Source organism: Cotesia glomerata, linkage group LG7 (genome assembly GCF_020080835.1).
Source record: "Cotesia glomerata isolate CgM1 linkage group LG7, MPM_Cglom_v2.3, whole genome shotgun sequence".
NCBI classification, from domain to species: Eukaryota; Metazoa; Arthropoda; class Insecta; order Hymenoptera; family Braconidae; genus Cotesia; species Cotesia glomerata.
Window position 1 is genome coordinate 12,253,395 of NC_058164.1, and position 27,045 is coordinate 12,280,439.

Genomic DNA, 27,045 nt, shown 5'->3' on the forward strand with positions numbered 1-27,045 from the left:
TTGAATTCCAAAAATTCAAAAAAAATTTTTTGGTCCTATATTATTTTAGATGTTACGTACAGTTTATTAATTTATTTAAATAAAGTTTCAATTTTGGATTATTCTTTTTGGGAAATAATTATTACTTTACCCTGTGGAAAAACATTTGATTACTCTTGTTAATCAGTTTTTTTGTTATTTCAAAACAGCAACAGATTGAAAGATGAGTGAAAATACTTTTTGTTATCTAGTTTAATTGTATGTATTTACTTATCAATTATTATCTAGTAAAATGTATGTATACTGTTATTATAAATAATGATATATTGTAAAAAATAGTATAAATTAATGTCTTCTTGATTAAATTGTTGCAATAAGAACTTTACTCAAAAAAAATTTTTTTAACCCTTTAGTACCCACGTTATTCGGCTCACCTTCTTTACTCTCGCCATGAGAAAAAATCTCACATTTAAATAATATATGATCTAACCAAATATGTCGGCGGAGCGCTAACCAAAAAGAGCCAATTTACACCGTAGAGAGTCGAACAGCTCGATTTTTAACAACCTTAATGCTCTCGCCATAATCTCATAGTCTTCGAAAAAAAATTTTTTTTTGTTATTGATAATAAAAATAAGTAATTTTTTGATTAACAGTAAGAAAGAATATAAAATTTTCGGAAGGTAAAAAAAATTTCAAGCGGTCTTTCCATTTGAATTTAAGAAAATAATTAAGATTGAAACCGAGCCTGAGTAAAATTCTCATAACCTGAGTATTGAAGGGTTAAAGATTCTTGTTCGACGAGATACTAGTGGTATAAGATAGAAAGTTCCATGTTTGTTAAAATACGGGTAAATTTACAATGAATGGAAGTGGCAAGCACTAACAATTAAAAAATTGAAGTTCAATAGGTATGCTACGCGGTTGGAAGTGTAGTTTAGTTGAAAACGAATTTCCAATCCTGTGGACCAAAATAACGACTAAAACTCGAAAGAAATTGATTTTACAGTTTTTTTTCTGATCGTACAAGAGCCGTAACTCTTAAAGTTTTTCTGATTAAAATTTCAATTACAGTTTTCAACATTTTGAATGTTGTTTTACTTTTTGATATGATATTTTTCACTAAGATACAAAACGTCGAAAATCAACGAGGAAACTCAGATCTTTTTCTTCATTATTTATTACAGTATTGTGTTTTTTGTTAGATTTTCAAGGTGACTTAATCTTCAATTTATTATAATTTGAATATAATAAAAAATATATTTCATAATATATGAAAAAAATATATTTCATAATATATCATAAATTTATATAATATTGTATATGTTAAATCATGTATGTAATGATATAAAAAATCCTATATAAGATTCCATGTAAATTTTAAAAATACTATGTAAAATATTTGTGCCATATATGACCATATAATTTCATTGCATATAAGTATATATATACTCACATTAATATATCAAAAATTATATGGTAAAAATATAATTTCATGATATATACTTATACATAATATGAAATATACTTATTTTCGCCACATATATGCCCCAGATATTTTTATATATGTAAACATATAATAAAAGAATATACGTTTTTTTCATACGGGGTGTTGTTGATTTTTTATAAAAACGAGAACGGCTTTGATCTTACAATAGGAATGGCTGCATGATATTGCATGATATCTTATATTTTTCAAATGCTGATAATACTCGAATATTATTTTAGGTCGAAAATAGTGATATAGCAGGCAAAGTGACATGGTCACTCGAACGAGCAGCTGACCACTAGTCGCGAGGACGCGAGCATCATCAGGACAGCCGACTGTAAGCAACGCTATTCTTATTGCCGAGGCTGACGGCTGTCGAGTATCGTGAGGCCCGAGATCTGTGACGTAAGGCCGTACCCCCAGCCCGTGACAAGACTCGCCCCCACTCAACGAGGGTTGAGAGGACTACGAGAGAGATTGTTAGGGGCATTCCGACGCCACCCTTCATGAGGACCTCACGCGATGGGTCCTAGTACAACGTCCTCCAGTCATTGTCATCCCTTAATTATATTGGCTTTTATTAGATGTCTCATTCCGTAGTCATTGTCGGGTTATTACTTGTAGATGTATAAATAAATATGAGTGGTATACAAAATATAAACCTCGAGTCTTACATATATGTGAATAAATTCAAATAGCAGGCATCAGAAAATTGTTTACGTCATCTGTACTGGTCCATACATGCTCATTATTAAATGCTTTAGTTATTTGACTAGCACAATGTAAAAAGTTATTGATATCCAACGTTCCATTCTCATATAAATCCCATAAATATTCCATCATTTCATTTTTTAGAGTAATTTTGTTACTTTCGGGACTTCTTATTTCTAAGTTCAGCTCTAATGAAGTCTTTTTCTATTTTTGCCAACTCTTGGAGTGTTGCAATACGTTCTGAAAATATGTATAATATAAATTTATTTTAGTTTAACTTTTGATTGAAGGTAGATGGGTCATCCCATGTCAAATCGACAATTAGTTAGAATTGATTCTTTTAGATTTCGAAAAATTTTGGTTTGAAGCTTTTTTTTTACAAAACAAAAATTTTAGTTTTTATGAAGCAGTTTTACCAAAAAAAAATTTTTTTATCAATTTTTTCAAAAGTTATATGCATATATCAAATTTCACTATTTCTTCAGTTCTTCTAGTTAAATTATTAGAACTTCTCTATTATAATTACGAGAAAAGTCTGTAGAGTTCTTTTTACAAAAAATAATTCAAGCTATGAAAGAAAGACAAATTTAAAAAAAAAATTTGAAAATCTAAAATTCATAAAATTTGGAATGTTTAAAATTAATTAAAATATAACCGGTTGACATCAATTCGCTCAAAATTATTTTTAGAATACTTCAATAATTTATAAAGTAATTGCAATTTTAAAAATTGCGTTATTAGTTTTTCCAAAAATATGATTTTTAAAATGTTTTTATTGTAGAAATTTATGAACGATTTACGAATCTGGAAAGATCCCAAAATAGTAGAGAAAGCTTCGTTTGTCTCCTTTTCGAAAATGAAATGTTTAAATTTATGCGAAAAAATATTTTTCTATTAAATCCATATTGTTAAAAGAACTAAAAACGCTAGTTACAAATTTTTAAGATCTTGTTAAATCAATAAAAAGTATTTTGTAATGTAGTTTGACTTAAACATTTGATGTCAGTCATAAATTTCCACTACTTTGATCAATTCTAATATTCATTCATTTTAAAAATAACTGAAAACGCAGTCCTGAACATATTTCGTTCTTTTACGATTCGTAAAAGATATTTTTTGAATAAATTTGAGCCAAAAATTTAATGTCTAAAACTATCTGAGACAATTTAAAGAAATTCAAAATTTTATAAATTTAGAATTTTTAAAAATATTACTTTTTCACAGCCTCCAATTTTTGTTTAAAATAAACCTTGTAGAACTTCGTCACTATCATAATTTCTGAAAAATTCAAAGAAGAAACCATATAACTTTTGAAAAATAATTTATTTTTCTTTTCCTGTGACAGAACTTGGTTTTATGTTAAAAGAAAACTTCGCAGCAAAATTTATCTCAAATCGAAAGAAAAATATTTTACATGGGATGCCCTAGGTGTATTTTTTACGAGACTATCAATGAAACTAATACCTGTGAATTCCCAGATTGACGGATGCGATCCTAACTTTAATCTAAGTACTCTGTGGTAGGATTCAATGTTGTTGTTGGTTTTGTTTTCTTTTCGGTAACAGTTAAATCTTTCAGGTTTTACGACTTTAAGCCAGTATTCTCTAAAATAACTTATTAATCCATTTAATTCCTTGATCATTTCTTTGTGATCATTAATGAGCCATTCAAAAGCTCTGTCGATATCAGTCGCTGGCAACAGAGCAAGGCCCAAAAGTTTTCTGATGAAAACTCCAATGTCTTCTCTTTCTCCAATCAAAGCATCTAATCTTAAAGTGGACGTTTTTTTAATTATTGCCTGTAATTATTTAATTTTTTAATTTTTTTACTACAATCCCTTGATAATATATTAGAAAACTATTTTCTTTTGTAATGCAATAATTGATTCATTCATCGTAATTATAAATAACCGAAAATATAATAGAATTGAACAGCAATATAGAAAAAGCATTTTTTAGATACATATCTCGCTAATAGTTTTTATGACGTCCAATTTGCCTTGGTATATCTGTATTGTTATAACTGAAAATATTTAGTGACATACAATTTCAAATTAATTGTATTAATATGAAAACTACACTGTGTCAAATTTTATTAACAAACGTGTAGCAAATTTTTTAAAAATGTGAAAGTTAATGGCGTTTAAGTTCTAAATATTGTGTACGATAACTAATGATTGCGCTCAGAAAATTAGGGTAATTAGATAGCATTCTAATTCACACTATTTCACTGTGCATTTCTCAGCCTTTCCAGGCTCTATTATACATAAGAATTTAAACGCTAGCTGATTAGTACTTTTTTTCATCCTAATCGCCTCTCATCATTTATCATAATTTGATTTAATGTATTTTTTTTAGTACAAATGGTTAAATTTCTTAATGAGAATTGTTTCAGCTAAAATTAAATTTATTTAAAGTTTGAAAAGAATCCCGGAAAAATAACTCAGGAAAAAATAGCGCCGGAAAAAAGAGACCAGAAAAAATAACTTATGAACATATGATTAAACCGAATAATAAAACTTGTCATCATTCTGTGGTTTAGTTTTTAATGGATTTTGTGATTTTGATCTCCTTTATACGATTGAATATTGGGACAATTTAATATTCAAAAATATAGATCTGTTTTTCGAGACTATTCTTTCCAGAATTTTGTTTCTTCGTCAATTTTTTCTGGATTTATTTTTTCCAAGTCTATTTTTTCTAGGACTAGCTATTTTTTCCGATTACCATTGATTCCTTTTTTCTCACAGTCCACAGTGATTAAAAATATTTAAGTTATTAGAAACATCATACTTGTATAAAGTGGAAGTAACACCCGTGTGGGTGTGCATTGATATAAGATGATCGGACGGCTCCCATTATTCCCAATTCGAAATCTGACGTGACGCTCTCGATGTGGAGCTAATTCGGTTTTAAAGTATTTTAAAATGTCCGTGTAACTCTTTTTTGTTTTATTTGTCATCAATGCCCATGTGATTGGAAGTGTCTGAAAAAATAACATGATATAAAATTTTTTTACAAAGAAAATAAATGTTATATTTATGCATATCATATTTAACAATTTAAAATTGACAGTTTTATAAACATCATCCTACATTTTTATCTACTACAGCCATAATAGTTAGCAATTAATAGATTTCTGCTGGAGCTCGGGGACAAACTTCGTATGTCGCATCAATCAATAAATGACTGGTCTTAATTGTTCGTAGATATTCTTTATCGGCCAAAACAACTGCTGATGATTTATCACTGCTTTGTATATACTTTAGTTGCAATTCACTTTTGGTACGGCTCAAATAACTTTTCCATCTATCCGTTTGCAAGAACGATACATATTGGTATAGCGACTTAGGTTGCGGAGGGTGAATCTGTCGTCGCCAATAATTTATTGAAGAAAGCATGCTAGTGAATGGAACTAACGCTGCACCATCGGAAATCTAAACATATACCACATAAAAAAACATTTATTAATTTTTTAATTAAGTTTTTTAATAACAAAATAATATTTGTCCAATATTTAAATGCATAATAATCTTGAGCTCAGTCTTTTATTGAAGTAAGAGCAAAGAGTAATTGGATTGATTTTTTTTTTTTTTAAACATTTTACAATTATTCAATATTAATTAATTATCATTGTAAACATATACAATATTTTAATGATTCGTCTTCTCGAATATTATAGGCATCAGAAGCCATATATGCAAACCAAAAAGTTTCAAAAATCCAAAAGTCTTTTTAATTAATTCGATAATTATATAGTAAGAAATTATTTGTCATTTCGTTGAATGAATTTTATGTACTAAGTTTTTATGTTTAAAATTTTGTATATAAAATTTATTCGACGAAAAAATTAAAAATTTGTTTTGTAAACCATTGTAACGATAATTGTATAAAGATTACTTTAGTTATATTTAAAAATTAATCAAAGGGTATTGAAAACAAATTAATAAGAGCTTGGAATAAATGAAGATAAGTTTTCGTCAAACAGTCGTAAAAAGCGTATACACCTTGACAACACGATATATTGAGATTAATTCTTACTCCAAATCACTTTTTTTAGAGAGATTTGTTTTGACCTTGAAATTTTTAGTGTCCGCAATTGTCACTACCTCGGTCTCGCTTGGTTTTATTTTATAAACTTTCTCTATATGTATATAGACTACGACTAAATATTTATATGATTAATTTTTTTTTTTTCAATTAGTATTATGTCGTGTACTTAAAAATTTTTCGAACTTATTTTTTTATATAATAATAAAAATTATCTTAAGTCCTCTAGTTTTACTACTATTTAATTTAACTTGGTGTATTCTTTTGAAATACTAAAAAACTCACCGCAAACATAAATTGGTGTATATAATGCACGGTTTGATCGAAGTTGAGATTATTTGTTTTTTGAACTCATTCTTGAATTCACGAATTAAAGCATCAACTTCAGGTTTGCTATGATTGTGTTTATTCGTCAGTTTGAAGTTTATTTTTTCGTTGTTCTCATCGACATCATATTGTAAACGCGCTGGACACTTTTTTGAATTATTTTGATCACATAACATGTATCTGAAATAGAAAATACAATATTTATTATTATAACTAATCGCTAGTAAAATGTTAGGGCGTTTAATAAAAGGGTTCAAATACATCGATTTTCTTTTCCGAAATACATTGAAAAATCGCCAAAAATTCCATTTAGCAGTTGAAATAGTAGTAGATTATTCTTCGTTATAAAAACTAGCACAATTGTTTAAACAAACGCAAAAGTAAGATTTTTCCAAAATTCTGTCATGAAAACTACTGGAATATTTCTAATAATTTTTTCATATATCTACCTCGTCGAAAATTATTTAACGTTAAAGTGGAACTAATGATAAATTTTAATAATTTTTTCGTTATCCAAGGAAGGGATTAACTTTTTAAAATAATGTCATTGGACCTTTTCTTTTGAGCGTCACATTTCTTACATATTATCTCCTTTTTCAAAATTTTCTCATTTTTGAAAAGTAAAATATTTTTAAAATTTATCATGAGTCCAACTTCGATCTTGAATATAACTATTGGAAGAGTAGATTTTTAAAAAAAAGTTTGGAAAATCCAAAAGTGCACGACTCATAATGCTCATTTAATTATGAAATATTAAAAAAAAAAAAAAAAATCATTAGCCGTGCAAAAAAAAAATTAAAAAATTAAAAAAATTAAAAAAAAAACAGTTGTACTAAAAAGATAATGCGCAGGCGCCCCTGGTGGAATAAATGGACATAATATCTATAGATATAGATATATCACCATCCATGTTAATTTTACATGGACTAGAAATTTGAATAGCGCTAGACTTTCATGGGTGGTCTCGTTTATAACAAACTAAGGGTAGCCCCAAATTGGTCGCAACTTTCCGTCGATTTACTGCCGCAACTTGTCACCAAGTTGACGGCAAGTCTTGGAAATGAACTCGGTTGTTCACCAAGTTGACACCAAGTTGTCGGCAAAATTGCTTTCGAAACTCTTTCGCACCAAGTTGACGACAAGTTTCTCAAGAAATTTGGCGACATATTGCGGCAGCAGATTGGTCTTGTTTTTCTCAGAAACTTGTAGCCAACTTGACGCCAACAGTTACAAATTCGGAAGTTGACCGCAAGTTGTCGCTAAGTTGGTGGCAACTATCTGACACCAACTTGGTTGGTCTGAAACTGTGGCTATCAGGGAATAAAAGGTTATTATATAATAGAGGTCAAATAATAGTAAATCCTATGTAATAAAATACACACATTAAAATACCTGTGCAAATTTAGCACCTCATCCAAGGATTCGCGAAGTAAAAATGACCTTAATCGATAGGTCTACGTTAGGTCCGGATAGGTCCACCAAAATTTTCGTTAGGTCCCTCATAGCTTTTTTACAAAAAATTTTTTTAATTTTTACTAAAAAAAAAAAAAATAGCACCCCATTCTATGAAAAGCTGGCTAATTTTATCAAAATCGCATTCTTTATCGTTAGGTCTGTATTAGTCTATGTTTTTTTTTATATTAATGATTTTATTGTCGTTATTAATAATTATAAATTAATTAAAATCTGCGCATACGCACATCGCATCTAATACGGCGCACAATTTAATGTATACCCGTTTTGATTTTTCGACTTTTAATAATTCAATAGAAAAATATATTAATTCATGAACTGCTTTCTAAATGATTAATTAATAGCACTTAAATGAGCTTATACCTTTAAAAATGTCCATAGTTTGCAAGATACAAGGTAATTTCTTATTTATTTACATTTTTAAAAATATAAACTCATCCTGATATAATACACTCATAAAGAGCTTCCCCGAGTCGAAATTTTAAAACCCCAGTTCAACCTAGTAGAGCCTGATTCCTTTAATGTAGACATATGCCGCTCTAATTTAAGAACCTTTTTCAACCTAACTCGTCTTATATCAGGGTGAGGCATAGTGAGTTGGGGTTTAGTTTAAATTTTAAGATTCTGTTTCAACCTAAATCGTCTTGCATCAGGGTGAGGAGTATTGAGTTGGGGTTTAGTTCAAATTTTAAAACTCTGTTTAAACCTTATTCGTCTAAATTCAGGTCGTAGAAGAGTGAGCTGGGGTTTAATGAGAATTTTATCGCGTAGGCTTCCTAGGGTGAAACAGAGATTAAAACTTTATACATTTTTCAAAATAAATAAGAGTAATAAAAATTATTATCATTATTTTGAAAATGTATTACAGTAAAACGTGCGAAAAATTCACAATAAAACCATTTATAAATTTTTATGCTTAATAAACTGCGTCGAATGCTTTTTTAAAAATTAAAATCGAACGACGCGTTCAAAAATTATATTTGTTTAAAAATTCACAAAATTTTTTTTCTCAGTATTTTTTCGACATAACATTTAAATTTCTTAACCAAACGATATTTGCCCGGACATCCACTTTTCGCTTTAAAAACTGTGTTGAAAACCATTTGGAAAATTAAAATCGATCGACGCGTCCAAAAGTTACAGCTGGTTGAAAATTTACAAAAAAATTTTTTTGATATTTTTCGAAAATAATTACCGGGCTTCTTTAACCTTTCAACATAAACCCGTATATACAGATTTTTTTTTCATTACTACTCTAAAAACTACTTTGAATACCGTTTTAAAAATCAAAATCGAACGATATGTTACAAAATTATACCTTATAAAAATTTCAAAAATAATTTCTTCCAGAATTTTTTCGAAATAATTTTCAGATATTTTAACTATTTAACTATTCATGTGTATATATTTTTCGTGCTTTAAATAAAAAATTATGGTTTGTGCAAGAATAATTTAAAAATATACGAAAGATCAAGTTTTCCTACTTAAAAATTTGACCTAATTGCTAAAAAGAATAGTTTGCCAAATTAAAAATTTAAAGAATGAACAAATAGCACAGTTTTTCACATTTTGAACTCGAAGAGCTCAAAAATATAATTTTTGTGTCGCAGCTTTTGAAGCCCCATAAAGGATCTTTAAGTTTAAATTGATTAAACGAAAAATTTCGAAGTAATTCCGAAAAAACATTTTTTTCGGTTTTCTTTCGACAACGATAACTCACGAACGAATTAACCGATTTTGACCGGGTTGGCGGCGATCGACGTGGTTTTTTAATGTTAACAGCTGAATAGTTTTTGAAATCGATCGATGAAGCCGTTTCAAAGTTATTAAAAAAAAAACACATTTGAAAAAAATTTTTTTGTAGTTTTTTTTAAATTTCTCAAGATCTACCGGTTCGAATCGGTCCCAATTATATTCAAAATCTAACTTTGATCAAGCCCTTTTGAATGACGCCAATCGCGATACACACATACACACACATACATACTTACATGCATACTTACATACATACATACAGACAAACGGACACCATCGCGGAAACAATCGGGGAAGCTTCCTAGGACCTCAAAACGTCAACATCCGTTGAAAACTTGATTTTCGAAAAACGGGGTAAAACCAATAACTTCCCAACTTTTGAAAATTTTCAATTTTCTTAGTGGGAAGTTAAAAATTTAGGCAATTTTCGCGATGAAATTTTTTAAGCACTTTGTAAGCAGCGTTGTAAAATTAATAATAATAATCACAGTAATATTTACCATGACATAAGAAATAATAATAATATTTAATCACATGAGTTAATTTTAATTTTGTCAGTTGTAGCTTAAATGGAAACAAATATTTCTACTGTATGACTAGTCTTCGAGTAGCAGAGGGGATCCAGTCTTGCTTCGTAATCGTGAGGTCTCGATTTCGAATCCCAGTAAAGCTGAGTTTTTTTCAACAGAAATTTGTGTTTTCTTCGTCGTTTCTTCTGTCTTCATTTCGATATCATTATTCTTGTATAATTATAAATTAACGTCACTAATAGTTATCATTACCTTAACAGTCATGCAAATAATAACATGAAGTAACCAACAGTTAAATGATAATTTTTTCTTTTTTTTTACTATGAATATAACCAGTTTAGGCTATTAAGGTTGAACTAGGTTGAAATAGGTTTTAATAAAACCCTGCCTGACACTTTTTCGTCTGAGAAACAAAATATCGTATACATCGTGCAATCCCAGCTAGGCGCTAAAAGAGTGAAACAGAGTTTTATTAAGAACCTTCTTCAACCTAACTCGTCTGAAAACGGACTTAAGTAGACGTTACCAGAGTGAAACGGGGTTTAGTATCAATGCAGTTCCTTATTTCTTAAAACCTATTTCATTCTGTTTCACCCTGAATTAGACTATCCCAGGTTAAAATGGGTTTTAAGCGAAAAAAAATTTCGACTCGGGTCGATTTGAGTATCCACATGCAATTTTGATATATTTTATATTGTTTACTAATAATATATTTAAATAATATTTACGTTATTTTAATTTTTTTCTTATTTCGCCTAAAACGTCAACTGACATGTTTTGCCGACATATCAGTAGTAAAAATAATTATTTGAGTTTACAATGTTGAAACCTTTTATGCTACAGCTTGTAGACTCTGTTACTGCTTAATGAACAGTAATGATCTTATATAACATCATTACATATGTAAGTAGTTTAAAGTTAATGACCACGTGTTTTGGCTTATTTGTAACCAATAAATAAAATAATTAAGATTAAATAAAAAAATAATAAATATGTCAATAACGCCAAGAGTAGTGTAAGTATTTTTTATATATTAAATCAGTCAAAATTTTTTTCATATAAAGTTTATATTCGTTGATTATTAGCGCTTAAGTATGGAATTAGCGGGAAGTTGCAGGGATGGCCTTTAGGGTCAACCGTTTTCCTAATTTTTTTAATTAGATACAGATAGTAACACTAATCAAATCATTTCAATTTATATTTCATGCTTGGAAGAAGTGAGTTATTAGCCAAAAGTAAGCAAGCTGATACAAATTTGTATTAAAAAAAAATGTTACCAATTTTAAAATTAAGTTAATAAAGTATCAAATTTTGAAAACTATAATTTTCTATTTTTTATTGGTTTTATTTGAATTCCTTACTCATTGATTGGCTATTTGGGTTAACGCGCGCGAAACACAGTCGATTCAAATCTTCAATCATTAGAAAAATACGAAAACTAAATAAATTAATTAATTTTCTAATAATGATATAAGTATTTATTATTTTTATAATTAACTTGTCATATAAACAAACTAATTACGAATAAAAAAAAATAAAACTGATCACATTTAGATAATAAAAAAATAAAGTATGACACGTTGGTTTTTGTTGATCAAATAATTTTTCTCCCCTCCGAGCGGAAAGCGTCAATTTTCCGCCCGCTGCGCTAAATGAAAATGCCGCTTTCCGCCTCCGTCGAGGAGAAAAATAGTATTCAAGTTTATATGACGAGGTAAAAAAATAAAAAATTTTATTTTTGTGATTATTTATAAAAGAAGCTAACAATTGAAAAAAAAAAAAAAAAAAAAATAGGCACCATTAGATAATTGAATATCGAAAAAATGCCTTTTTTAAAATTTAAAATACGATCATTTGTATTGTATATATGACATATTAAAATTTTAATTAATTAAAAATAAATAAGTAGAATTAATTAATATATCTTGCATAGAAACTGAATGAGTAAGAAGTAAGTAATTCATTGAAAGCAAATATCATAAGAAAAGTTCAATGCTTCTCAAATAAGTAGAGAAAAAACTATTTGTATATTTTATTGTTAATAATTAATTAATACTATCAGCAAATACAGATGTTAGTTGAGTAATTATTGAATTATTAAAAGTCTAAAAATCAAAACGGTTATACTTTGAATTTCCCGTCGCATTAGATGCATTGTGCGCATGCGCGGATTTTAATTAATTTATAATTATTAATAACGACAATAAAATCATTAATATAAAAAAAAAACATAGACCAATACAGATCTAACGATAAAGAATTCGATTTTGATAAAATTAACCAGCTTTTCATAGAATGAGGTGCTATTTTTTTTTTTTTTTTAGTAAAAATTAAAAAAATTTTTTGTAAAAAAACTATGAGGGACCGAACGAAAATTTTGGTGGATCTATCCGGACCTAACGTAGACCTATCGATTAAGGTCATTTTTACTTCGCGAATCCTTGGATGAGGTGCTAAATTTGCACAGGTCATTAAAATATTTAAATACCATATTTGTGAAAAAATTTAACTGTAAGCAATGAAACTTTACAAACCAACGACAATTGATCTGTCTTCTAAGTCATAAGTAAGAAATTAGCTGTCGGTAAGGTAAGTTTTGTTAGGTAACTGGCGGTGGAGTAAATTCAAATTATATAGTTAAATTTAAACACAATAACCTTTTATTCCCTGACGTTCTTTTGTAAAGTTTCATTGCTTACACCCTGATAGCCACAGTTTCAGACCAACCAAGTTGGTGTCAGATAGTTGCCACCAACTTAGCGACAACTTGCGGTCAACTTCCGAATTTGTAACTGTTGGCGTCAAGTTGGCTACAAGTTTCTGGGAAAAACAAGACCAATCTACTGCCGCAATATGTCGCCAAATTTCTTGAGAAACTTGTCGTCAACTTGGTGCGAAAGAGTTTCGAAAGCAATTTTTGCCGACAACTTGGTGAACAACCGAGTTCATTTCCAAGACTTGCTGCCAACTTGGTGACAAGTTGCGGCAGTAAATCGACGGAAAAGTTGCGACCAACTTGGCTATCAGGGCAGTTAAATTTTTTCACAAATATGGTATTTAAACGTTTTGATGTGTGTATTTTATTACATTGGATTTACTATTATTCGACTTTTTGAATTCCTTTACAATTATTACATTGGCTACATTTCCGTTCGGATCACTCAGATGACCCCCGTGCGATTTTTATGTAGCGGGTAAATTACTACTACTGTTAAATAAATAGGTGATCAGTAAATTCGTGGTCTAATAAACTTTATTATAAACGAACACTTAGTTTAAACAATTACATTTAAATAAATAAACTTTTAGTGAGCTACAGCTGAAGCGCGTAATGTCGGTTGGTAATTAGAATAATAATAATAATTTGTAGGCGGGAAGGTCTGTAGTTTTCTCTTTCGTCGTTGGTGGTGTTGAGGTATATTTAGTTCAGTGTAAGGCCGCTGTGGCGTGAGAGAGGCGACCGGACCGCCACAACCACTCCCCCCTGAGTGAACTTCCGCGGGAACTTTGAACGTTACTTTGCGTTGGTACGTTCGTTGAGGTTTGTCCATGACGGAGCCCCAGTGTTCTTGCGGTTGAACAGGTTGTGAAGTTGACGTCCCAGGCTCGGGTGGAAAATCGTCGTCGTTCTTGGATATGTAAGCTGGTTTCAGTCGTTCGATCGAGATGTTTTTTTCCTCTCCATCGATGTCCACCTTGTATATCCGATCCGTGACTCTTTGGATTATTTTATAAGGTCCAATGTATGGTGCTTCAAGTGGTGCCTTGACATGATCACACCGTACGAAGACATGTGAACATGTGTCGAGGTTCTTGAGAATGAAAACCCGGGCTTTGTTATGATGAGCCGTCGTAGTGGGTCTGAGTCCACGCATGTACTCTCGATGTCTTTCTACGAATATTTGAGGATTAGCTGGTAGTTCGGCTGATAAAAAGAATTCTCCAGGAACACGTAAGCAGGTTCCGTAGAGTAGTTCGGCTGGAGTTGCTTGAATATCTTCTTTAAAACTCGTCCGAAGTCCTAGTAGAACGGTTGATAATATTTCAGTCCACGGTTTTGGCGAACTCATGAGAGCAGTTTTGAGAGTGCGATGCATTCTTTCTACGATGCCGTTGGACTGTGGATGATAAGGAGTAGTGCGAGTTTTGCTAGCACCAACTAGTTTTGCTAGTGCTGAGAATAAAGCTGATTCAAATTGTGTACCTTGATCTGTGGTGATTTGAGTTGGAGTTCCGTAGTGAGCTATCCAGTGATCAAATAAAGCTGTCACTACAGTCTCAGCAGTCATGTCTTTAATTGGTACAGCGACTGGCCAGCGGGTGAAACGATCAATCATTGTTAGACAATATTGATAGTCTCCAACTTTAGGCAGAAAAATGATGTCTAGGTGCACGTGGTTAAATCTGTTGTCTGGAGCATCTAGGTGATTTGGTTTAATTCTGTTGTGACGATGTATTTTGGTTCTTTGGCATGCCATGCACTCACGAGACCATTTTATCGCGTCTTTACGAATACCAGGCCAGATGAATCTTTCTCGTAGATTTCTTGATGTTGTTTTTCCACCAGGATGCGATGGACCATGTACTACGTTGAATGCGGTTTTTCTTAGAGTTTGAGGAATGTACGGCCTGACAATGCCGGCGGTTATATCACAGAATATTTTTACTCCTTCAATGGTAAGTTCTTGAAGTTTTAGCGACGTTGAATTTTGAACCAGGTTCTTTAATTCTTCATCGTTCTGCTGAGCTTGATGAATTTCTAAAGGAGTGAGGACTGATGGCATGTCAATAGCGTTGATACGTGAAAGAGCGTCTGCCACAGTGTTATCTTCACCTTTTACGTAGACTATGTCAGTAGTAAATTGTGAAATGTACTCGAGTTGACGTGTTTGACGCTCAGAAACCTTATCTAACTTCTGTTTGAAGGCGTAGATGAGAGGTTTGTGATCAGTGCAGATGACAACTTTACGACAGTCTAGGAGATGATGGAAGAATTTTACTGCAGCGAAAATGGCGAGGAGTTCTCGATCGTAAGTACTGTAACAAGTTTCAGTCTGGCTGAGTTTGCGTGAGAAAAAACCGATGGGTTTCCACGTGTCGTTTTCCAGCTGTTCCAATTTTGCTCCAATGGCTGACGATGACGCATCGGTGGTAAGAGCCAACGGGGCTGTTGCTGAGGGAAAAGTCAGAAGTGTTGTTGATGCTAGCTGCTGCTTGCATTTGTTGAACGCTTCTTCAGCTTCAGAAGTCCAAATGATTTTTGTTTTATCGTTTTTAATCGACTCTTTGAGGTAACTGTTGAGAGGTAGAAGTAATTGAGCAGCATCAGGTATGTTTTGCCGGTAATAATTCACCATGCCGAGAAATCTACGAAGCTCGACGATGGTTTCAGGTTTTGGATAGTTGTTGATGGCTTCAACTCTGTCTGCCTTTGGTGTATAGCCGTCTACGGTAATTGTGAAACCTAAGAAATCAATCTGTGGCTGAGCAAAGACACATTTTTTTAAATTAATTATTATTTTGTGTTGCTTGAGTCTCTCGAGCAGTATGCGAATATGTTCTTCGTGTTCTTCTTCACTGTCAGAGAATATTAGATAATCATCGACGTAAAGAAATACGAAGTTGAGATCGCGGATGATGGAGTCACCGTAGCGCTGGTAAGTAGCTGATGCATTTTTTAACCCAAATGGCATGCCAAGATACTCGTAAAGCCCCCAGGGTGTTGTGATAGCAGTTTTTTCAATGTCGTCTGGATGCATTGGTATTCCTAGGTAGGCTTTCTCTGCGTCGATTTTGGAGAAAATTTTTTTCCCCGCTAGGCGTGGAAATAAATCATTTATGTGAGGTGGTGGATAATTATCTCGTTCAGTGATGGTGTTAAGGGGTCGATAATCACCGCACATTCTTCAAGTACCTTCTTTTTTTCGCACCAAGTGTATTGGGCTGGCGTATTTGCTGCTCGATGGTCTGATGATACCAGCGTCGAGGAGTTCGTTGATTTGTTGTTTAGCTGCTGCTGCTTTTTCACCAGCAAGTCTACGTGGTCTTGCTGTTGGTGGTGAACCGTGTGTTATAATTCGGTGAGCATAACCGTTTTTATTGATACACGATCTTGTGAGTGGCTTGGTGATCTCAATGTATTGCTCCAGTAGTCTTGCGTATTTAGGAGGTATTTCATTGCTAATAGTAGAAATATTGTAGTGTTTTATTGGTATTACTTCACCTTTTGTAGACAGCTGGGTAACTGTGTCTATGAGCTGACGGTTCCCAAGATCAATCAATAGATTATAATGTGTCAGAAAGTCCGCGCCTAAGATTGGTGTTGATACATCAGCAATGATAAAAGACCACGTAAAGTCTCGGCGTAGATTTAAATTTACTCTGACTGTAGTTGTGCCATATGTGGCTATTTCAGATGAATTTGCTGCGTAGAGTGTGAGAGAATCTGGTTTACGGTTGTTGCGAAACTTGTTAGCAGGAAGTATCGAGACAACCGAGCCAGAATCGATGAGAAAATTTTGTTGTGTTGTGCTGTCGAATATATGTAGACGGAGCTCTTGAGGTTGTGAAGACGCGCTGTCACCGACCGCTCCAACCGATGGCAGCGTCGTTAATTTTCCGACTGGCTAGCCGGTTTCAAGGTACCAGAGAGCTTGCATGGCATCGTGCACTTGCGAGCTTCTGCCCCGAATTTTAGATGATAATAACAAATACCATTACGTGTAGGAGTAGCTGACCTGTTCCTTGACCTGTGACCTTGGTTCTGATTTTGCATAAGCTGCAGTTGTTGCTGACTTTGATTAGCTGCTAACTGGAATTGTTGCTGCAAGGTTTGCTGTTGTAGTTTAAGGTCGCAGATCTCTTTAATACACGAGGCCAATGTTTGTTGTATTTCCACAAATTTTGCTTCGTGGTTACAAGTGTTGGTTTGCGAAAATGGTCGTGCTGAGGTGGCCGAGACCTGTAGACTGGGCCCCATTACTTCGACGAAACGATCTGCGAACTCAGCTACAGTGTCTAGTCCCAATTTGTCGGTGGTGATCAGGTGTGGTCTGATTTGGGCAGGAAGACGATTTAACCACATTTGTTGAAGCACTTTGTCGTCAATATCACCAGCAGCGAGCTCGCGCATCTTGCGCAGGAGCTGAGACGGTTTTTGTCCATCAAGAGTGAGGTCCCTGAGTAATTTTTTTAATTGATTTTGTCTGGAATCAGATAAGCGTGAGAGAATGGCATTCTTTATAGTGTTATACTTATCTGTCGCAGGTTCCTGACGAACGACGTCTGCAAGCTGTTCAATGATCTCAGGTTCAAGTGCACGTATGACGTTGAGATATTTTACTTGATCATCTTCGGTGTTGGTGGTGTTAAATTCTGCTTCAACCATGATGAACCACAGGTCTGGTCGTGCTTTATTAAATGCGGGTAATTTTGGTTTTGTCGTTGCGACTTGCAGGTTTTGTTGAGCTGTGCGCGCCAAACCGGTGAGGATTTGCTCAAAGGTTGCAGATGAGATTGAATTACCTGGGCTCTGCTGGCCGAACGTTGGAAATTGCCAGTTTAGATTTGGATTTGCTGCAAATGGGACAAATGTTGTCTTCGGCGTTGTACCAGTGCTTGTTGTTGGAGGCTGAGTAGTAAATAAAGTTTGATCCGATAACGGAAGACCAAATGCATTGTCCTCAGAAATTATAGGATTTCCACCTTTGTCGAAAAGCGGCGGCGGGTTTTCCTTTGAGGGAGAACGGTTCAAACCCATGATGCTGATTATATTTATCAGTCGTTTTTTATAAAAATATTTTTATGTAGAAGACCGTAGGCTTCGATTTTTTTTTTTTTTTTAGGTTAGGCGTTCTTTGGCGCGAAAGTTTTGCTGGACCACTTTGATCACGTCGGGGTCACCAAATGTAGAGGGTAAATTACTACTACTGTTAAATAAATAGGTGATCAGTAAATTCGTGGTCTAATAAACTTTATTATAAACGAACACTTAGTTTAAACAATTACATTTAAATAAATAAACTTTTAGTGAGCTACAGCTGTAGCGCGTAATGTCGGTTGGTAATTAGAATAATAATAATAATTTGTAGGCGGGAAGGTCTGTAGTTTTCTCTCTCGTCGTTGGTGGTGTTGAGGTATATTTAGTTCAGTGTAAGGCCGCTGTGGCGTGAGAGAGGCGACCGGACCGCCACATTTATCTACATCTGCTGACCTCTAGAGGAGAAAATTTATATTATAATGGAAGTGGGCAATGCATCGCTTACCGACTGTGAGGTGGATCTGTCTTGCAGGGCCTGTAATGTACCAATACTTCACAAATCTGTCAGTTGCCTAAAATGCCGGAGTTGTTTTCATAAGGCATGTGTTAATACTGATGCGCTAACAAAAAGTGGTAGATTCACCAGATGCTGTGGACCAGGTCGTAGTAAATCAACAAATTCAGGTGGAACATTTGAGTTTACACTTGAAGATATTAAACAGACATTCAGGGATGAAATCACGCCATTAGCCCGGCGGCTTGATAATGTTAAAATTCGGCTTGACAATTTGGATACTTGTTTGAAAAATTTCTCCACAAAAGGTATTAGTGAGCACAGGACAATTGTCGAACTCAAACAAAAAATTGACAGTATCCCCTGATAGCCAGCGCTTTCTCAGTAAGTGTTGACTTCCAGCAGTTACGGTTAATTTATACATCAAGTTGCCCTAGTAGAAATAATCGAGTTTTCACTGGATATAAACCAGTAACTGGCCAGTGATATCGAGTAAAAACTTGAAATCGCGCCACCTACAACTAAGTCATAAACATTAGTTACACTGACAGTGTATCTTTACTAGTGTGTGTGTGTGTTTGTTTATTTTTTTTGTTAAACTGTACGCATCATTATTGTAATTATTATTATTGAAAAACAGTATAAATCAATCAAAATTAGTGTTTATTAACGTGTAAATAATTTTCAGTATATATTTCAAAATGGATACAGTGAAAAAAAATGACACAATATATAAATTGCGACTGTGGGCATTAAAAACAAATCTCCAATTCAAAATAATTATTTTCTTATTCTATTGTTAGATTTATTATTAGTCTATCAGTCTAATGATGTTATCTATTTTATAATGTACACATAAATGAAACTTTTTTATATCATATCGTTTATTAAACATTATTTTGAATTTATTTGACAATTTTAATAATGCCTAATAACCTCAGAATTCGAAACTGACAGTTTCACTAAAGCCGCCATAATGTTTTGTTAGATCTCTAGTAAAACTGGCCAGTTACTAGACAGAAACTTGATATTACACTGGCCAGTTACTGGTTTAAGTCTAGTAAAACTGGCCAGTTACTGGCTAAAAACTTGATTTCATTTCTACTAGGGTGGCGGTAATTCTTCACTCAACAACAGTTGTAAGCAAATTGACGGAAATCTACGGCCGGAACTTGAATGCAAGTTAACAATCAAACTTGTAGTTAAATTTCCTTTCAACTTTACTACAATTTGACGGAAATACTTGTACAGCAAGTTTTGACGTCTATTTGCAGAGTAAGTTATAGGTAACTAATGGGTAATCGCTCGCTTTGCCAACTTTTTCCGTCAAGTTTGCTTCAAATTGCGGACTGTAGATTGACAGTAAAGAATGACTTTGAAAACATCATAACTTACAGCCGATAAGGCCGTATTCATGAAGACAGGCTTAATTACGAACTTAAGACCGGACTATGAATACGGCCCTAAGTTATAGGTAAGGTGGCTATCAGGGTCGAGTCAACAATTTATGGGGCCTCGTCAATGTCAGGGGCGTCTCATGATCTATTGAAAGAATTCGATGACAGACTATGCAGGATCACTAATTGTTTTTCTGAGCTATTAAACAAACCAACAGCTAAAACAAAAATTAAATTTAAATGTATCCGGGTGGGTAGATTCTTAATGAATAGTACGACCCCACGTCCGATTAAAATAATTTTTAGTGATCCTGACTCGGTTGAAAGTGTATTACAAGCATTTATCAGATCCAAGGTCCAGAAGGAGCTACCAGTATCACTTCAACACCTAGTAATTGCTCGAGACCAAACGCCGGTGCAGAGGCAGGAATATCTGGCCCTGAAAGAAGAGATGAAGCGGCGTACCTCAGCGGGGGAGAAGAATTTGCGGATAGTGACCAGAGGGACTCGACAGATTATTGTTCAGCATGCCCGAACTTCGGTTCTGGGCCTGAACAAAAATCATTAACTATCCTTGAGAGTATTCTTTACTAGTGATCTATTCAGTGTATTATTAGAATTATTATTTTTTTTTGTATTTTTTTTAGTAATTTTTTGGATCTGTTATCTGAGAGTTTGAGTGATATTAGCTGTAAGATCGTTAAAACTGGTGATTTCAATATTTATATGTATGTTTATCAGACACCAGGCTCGTATATTACATGATGCAAGATTTGCGCTCTTAAATTACTTTTATAATTTTATTTTGCTTTATTATAATTATAATTATAATTTTGCTTTAATTTGAACAAAACAATCTTGTTACTAACTATCAAATAATTATTTAGACCTGGTGCTGTCAAACTAACTTAGTGGCTGTATAACAGCATCACTTGGCAAATTATCAACTTAATGGTGTTAATTATGTGCAATTGCTACAACTTTTATAATAATAAATATTATTATTTTTTCTTTTTATTTTATCAATTACTATTATTTTTTGTTTTTGTTTGCAATTGCTAACCCGAGAAAAAATGTTTCTATATAATCATATATAATTGTATATAATCATATATGATGATATATGGAATAACATTTATAATTATATACAATTATATATAATCATACATAATTATATATAATCATACATAATTATATATAATCATACATGATTATATATGGAATAGTATATGAGGTTATATATAATCATATATAATTATAATTATATATGACTATATATGGAGTAATATACAACCATGCAGGATTATATATAGTTCCATATACAATTATATATAAGTATATAGAATTATATATAATTATATATGACTATATATAGAGCCAAGCAAGATGATATATAGTCATATATAATTATACATGATTATATATGGAATTGTATATGAGGTCATATATAATCATATATAATTATATATAACTATATATGGAGCAATATACAGCCATACAAGATTGTTTTTTCTTTGAAAAAAAATTTTTTTTTGGTAATCACAAAAAGTGTAAAATGATGTTTATAATTACGTTTAAATAATTCTGAAATACAAAATTTGTCACATTTCCTATGAGATGTTTTGGTCTGCTCTGCTACTACCTAATAGTAAAATAATTATTTATTTTATTATTTAAATAAGTGTTATATTATAATGAAATTCGGTAAAATAGATAAATTATGGATTATGACTATCCAAATATATTATACAATCAATTTTTATATTCCATTCATGATAAACTCATATGATACATTATGTAGATCATAGAATCATTATCACCTAAGACAGCAGGACAGCAGACAGAAACTTCAAGACACACGGAGATCACCAAAGTTAAGCAGCATTCAGCAGGGTTAATAGTTGGATGGGTGACCGCTGATGTTATAGTCATGAAATTATATCTAGATATTTTTTTTTTGCATTTTAGTTGGTTACACAGAATTGCGTAGGACCATATTAAATACTCTATCCATAAAATTAACCCAATAATTAATTAGATGTAATAAATATATTATTAAATATTGTTATATATAATTAGATATGATTATATTTGGTCATTTTTCATATATAATCATATATAACCAATTTATATATAAATATATATAAATATTTTTTCTCGGGAACACATCAATGGTCTACTCATTTAGCAATCTATCTATTAAATTTATAATTAATATTAATATTTATAATATAGAATATTTATAATTAATATTAATATTAATATTCTATTAAATATGAAATCACTATTATGCTAGCTGTAAGTCATCTTGTTATAAATCAAAAATTGTTTTTTTATATACTAACTGTTGTATTATTAACCCTGTTAATGGCCCCTTGGCTGTTGGGTTTGTATCTTTGAATAAAATAAAATAAAAATAAATACTTCTTTATTACTAATAATTTAATATTTATAAATTATTTTAAATAACAACACTTATGTAAACATGAAATTATCATGTAAACATATTTATATTTTTATTTTATATAGGTTAGAAACTTACAACTGGCATGCGGTCAACTACTGGTATTTTGAAAAATAGCAGGTTCTAATAGATGACCGAAGTCATTTATTGATGGTACAACGGTGTTTAATTGTGCCAGTGTCTGCAGACCGGTCGTTGAATTGGTATTTATTTGATTGTTTTTGTCGAATCTTATTAAAAGACTTGTTAAGAAACTATTAAAACTACTTCAGAATTTAATTTGGAAAGATTAACCTAATAGAAACTTTTGTGTTAACTAAAACATATAGTCGCCTTTCGGATACTCTTAATTGAACGATTTCAGACAGATCATGCGGTGAAAAATTTTCATGAATTATTTTCGATGTTCTAAAAATTAAATAATATTTGGAATATCTATTCATTGTAATGATTATAAGTTCAACAATAGTTAAAAATAAATTTCAGGATCATAAAAAATGCAGTTAATAATAATTTTTGGACTTTTTTATGAAAGCGGTCAACTACTGGTGCCCGGTCAACTACTGGAACATTTACCCTATATTAATGAATGCACAGTAAAAAATTATCCGTCATAGCGTCAAAAATTCTTAGGTATACATTTTTTATGCTTATTTATTACGCGTTTATCTATTACTTATAAATCTATATAAACTACACAAAAATATATATTTGTCATGTATCGTTAAGCACAATTTGTGTAAGAATTGACGCACAACCCTGATTAAACAACTGAATTCGATCGAATTAAACAGAATTAAATTTTTAATTATTTTGAATTCAGTTAAATTCTGTTAATTCGGTACCTAACTTTGAAATGAATTCTGTTTAATTCGGCAGGTGAACCAGAATTTACCCGAATTAAAACAAATTCAAAATTATAAATTCGGTTCAATTCTGTTAAATTCGGAAATAATCCTCGAATTTCTAGCTCTGACTCCGAATTAGACCGAATTAAAACAAATTCCAAATTATTAATTCGGTTCAATTCTGTTAAATTCGGAAATAATCCTCGAATTTCTGGCTTTGACTCCGAATTAGACCGAATTAAAACAAATTCAAAATTTTTAATTTTGTTCAATTCTGTTAAATTCGGAAATAATTCTCGAATTTTTGGCTCTGACTCTGAATTAGACCGAATTAAAGCAAATTCAAAATTTTCAATTCTGTTAAATTCGGAAATAATCCTTGAATTTCTGGCTCTGACTCCGAGTTAGACCGAATTAAAACAAATTCAAAATTTTCAATTCGGTTCAATTCTTTCAAATTCGGAAATAAATCGCGAATTTTTGACTCCGACTCCGACTTTGACTAAATTAAAATAAATTTTAAATGTTCAATTTCGTTGAATTCTATTTAATTCGCAAACAATCCTCGGATTTCTGGCTCTGACTCGGAATTTAACTGAATTAAAAAAAATTATAAATTTTGTTGAAATATGAATATTGTTATGTCCAAGGGCGTTTTTAGGGCGGTAGCGTAAACGGTGGAGGTTTGGACTAACAGTTTAAAGAATACGCAACGGAGGTTTTAATTCCGTTGTTTTAATTATTTATGTGGGACGTTTTCGATGTACGAATTCACCACGCCTTCGTTTGAGACTGAGCACGGATTTATTGAGTATAGATGTACTTACTACTTGCAGGATTATTTCTTATGATCGGATCCGTGATTCCTGGGCTGCTGTTAGCGCCTTCTCCTTGAATGGCCCCTCTGTTGGTCTTTGCAGCGGATGGATTTGGATGGATTTGGGCTGCTTATCTTAAGGGCTTCTTATTTTTATGAAATGAACTTATTCGAAACAGATTTCACTTCTTTTTTAGATTTATTTAACAAACACCAAAACTTTTACACTTTTTATTAAACGTAATTTATTTATTTGAATTTTATTCATTTGAGCTAACGTCCTCCAGTCCCCCGTAGGGTAAAGTGCGCAAATTTAGCTTTGGAAAGATCTTAAGTTACTTATTGACCGAACTCTCGTCTAAGTGCAGGGCAAATTAGTACTTTGAGATTCCGGTTCCCTAAATTTTCCTATTGGTCGAATTCTCGCCTAAGTGCAGGGCAAATTAGAACTTTGAGATTCCGACTCTCTAAAATCTATCTACTGGCCGAATTCTCGCTTAAGTGCAGAGCAAATTAGAACTTTGAGATCCCGACTCGTAGACAGTATTTAATAACTATAATAATAATAATAATAATAATAGAATTTATTGCCCAAAATTAGGGGTACAATAGCGGACCCCCGTTCCGCTTACAAAAATTACATACTTAATTTTAGCTATCTTATATTCTATGTACATCGAGTCTTAACCTAGTTACAGAGATCGAGAAATCAGCGCTATCAATATATATACATCTATCACCTTATTTAACTAAAAGAAAAAAACAGAAAAAACAGAAGCGGGAAAAAAAGAAGGCCGAGGCCAAGAAAAAACCGCTATTTCTCTCATACATCATCCATCCACACTCATCCTCTTGACTTCCGTTTCCGCTGTATTCTTCTACTTTTACCTTTAACTACTCTAATAATTTGTTTGAATATCCTACTCCATCCTTGAGCGACCCCATAACGTTTTTATCCCTTTAATCCATTCCTCTCCTTCCCCTTCTCCTCCCAGAACCTCCATTCTCATCTCCTGCCAGCCTTTTTCAAGCCCCATCCCTGAACACACTTCCCAAACATGTTCCCAAGTCTCCTCTTCCCTCCCACATACCTCACATAACCTTTTTCCTCTTTCCTCCCAGTATCTCCCCCCTTTTAGGAAATCTCCGAGCCTAAATCTAGCCATTCTACACCATCTATCCTCACTCCAACCCTTCTTCAGATATCCCGGTATACCCTTTTCTTTAATAAATTTATAATCTCTATTGCTTTCCGAAACCAGAATCTTTTCCCATCTCTCCCTTTCCTGCCTCCTTTTTTCTATGTTCACCAGTTCTTCCCCTCTCATCGTGCCCGCTTCCCACCTTCTTTCCACCTCGTCTAGACTCCATCCTCTATTCTCGAAGTTCCGGTATTCTATTCCGTTTCCGGTGCTATAGTGTAGAGACGTATGTTATCTCAAGTGGTCAAAATTTTTAAAGTTTTGTGAGTTTCGAGTAGTGTAGGAGAGTGGGGAATAAAGCGGGAGATTGAGAAAAAATCGGAGTACGGGTGGGAATATTAATCGGAGTTAGATTTTGGGGATTAGAAGCTGAATTGGGGGTAGCAGTTTAAGACCTCGACGAGGTAGAGGTTAGGCAACTTGCTGGTGAGGGGTTCAGAGGGTAAGAGGGGTATAAAAAGGGAAAGGGTAAGTGGTGCTGGGCGGTAATAGAAAGAACCAAGGATACATTGGTAACTGTGGGACAGTTGATAAGGTAGAAAGTAGGAAAGGGGACATGCCGAATGGTAAGGAAGCTAATCAGGCGGGAAGTTCAAATTGGTTTCAGGGGAATTTTAAACTAGGGAGGTCATCAAGTGTAGGGGAATTAGAGGAGGTAGGGTCTTGGGGCAAAAGAAAAGACAGGGGTTCAGAGTTAGAGTGGAATCTGGAAAAAGATAAAGAAGAAAGGGAGCTGATTAAGAAAAGCAAGCTACAAGTTAGGACGATCAATAAGGGAAAAGAGCTCAAAGCTGGGGAGATGGAGACCTTAATGAAAAAGTTAGAGGATTTGGATGAAAGAATCAAGCAGGAATGCAAAAAAGTTAGTGATGAGGTAGGAGTATTAAGAATGGAGGGTAAAAAGGAAAGAGAGGAGATGAAAAAGATATGGGAGGCTGAAAAGAAGATAATGAAGGAGAAAATAAAGGGGATCGAAGATAGACTCGACAAACTTGAGCAGGAACGCGTGATGGTAGGAATGGTAGAGGATGGTGGCGGAGAGTGCTCTGGCAAAGTGTTGGATGCAGAGAGAAGGTTGAGAAAGCTAGAATGGGGCGCAGAGAGAAAGGAAAGAGAGTCAAGGAGAAAAAATGTAATAGTTAAGGGTGTCTCAATGAAAGAAGGGGTTGACTGGAAGAATGAAGTAGAGAAAGTTTGGATTAAGATGGAAGTAGGTTCCGGGAAAAAAAGTATGAGGAAGATTGGGGGACTAGATAAGGAAGGAAAAGGCTTGGTACTCGTAGAAATGGAAGGGATCGACAAGAAAAAGGAAGTAATGATCGCCAAGAGTAAGTTGAAAGGAGAAGACATCTGGATAGAGGATGATTTAACCTATGAAGAGAGAAGAATTAAGAAAATCATATCACAAGAAGCGGCGAAGGAAAGAGCTTACGGTAACTTGGTGAAAGTGGGGTACTTGAAAATGTGGGTGAATGGAAAACTGAGACTGTGGGATGAGGCAAAAGGGAACTGGAAAAACCAACAGGGAAAAGAATAAGGGAGGAGGATGGTAAAAAGGGTGGGGTGGGCAGAAAGAAAAGGGAAAGGAGTAAGAGGAGCAAAGAATGTACGTATCAGATTTGCTTTTGGAACGTAGCTGGGGTGAAAAACAAAGAGGAGGATTTCTGGGTAGGTTTAAGAAAATGGGACATCGTAGTGTTACTTGAGACATGGGCTAATAGTAAGAAATGG

At 32.9% G+C, this 27,045-nt stretch overlaps 1 protein-coding gene across 1 annotated transcript; it reads right to left on the reverse strand.

Annotated features, from left to right (window-relative positions):
• Nucleotides 1–2,333: 2,333 nt before the first annotated feature.
• LOC123269110 lies at nt 2,334–5,605 on the reverse strand. The gene is made up of 4 exons (XM_044734639.1): nt 5,274–5,605; nt 4,972–5,164; nt 3,644–3,977; nt 2,334–2,419 (listed from the first exon to the last, which is right to left on the reverse strand). The coding sequence occupies exons 2-4, from the start codon at nt 5,035–5,037 to the stop codon at nt 2,334–2,336; spliced, it is 486 nt and encodes a 161-aa protein (XP_044590574.1). The 5' UTR covers nt 5,038–5,164; nt 5,274–5,605.
• Between the last annotated feature and the right edge of the window lie 21,440 nt (nt 5,606–27,045).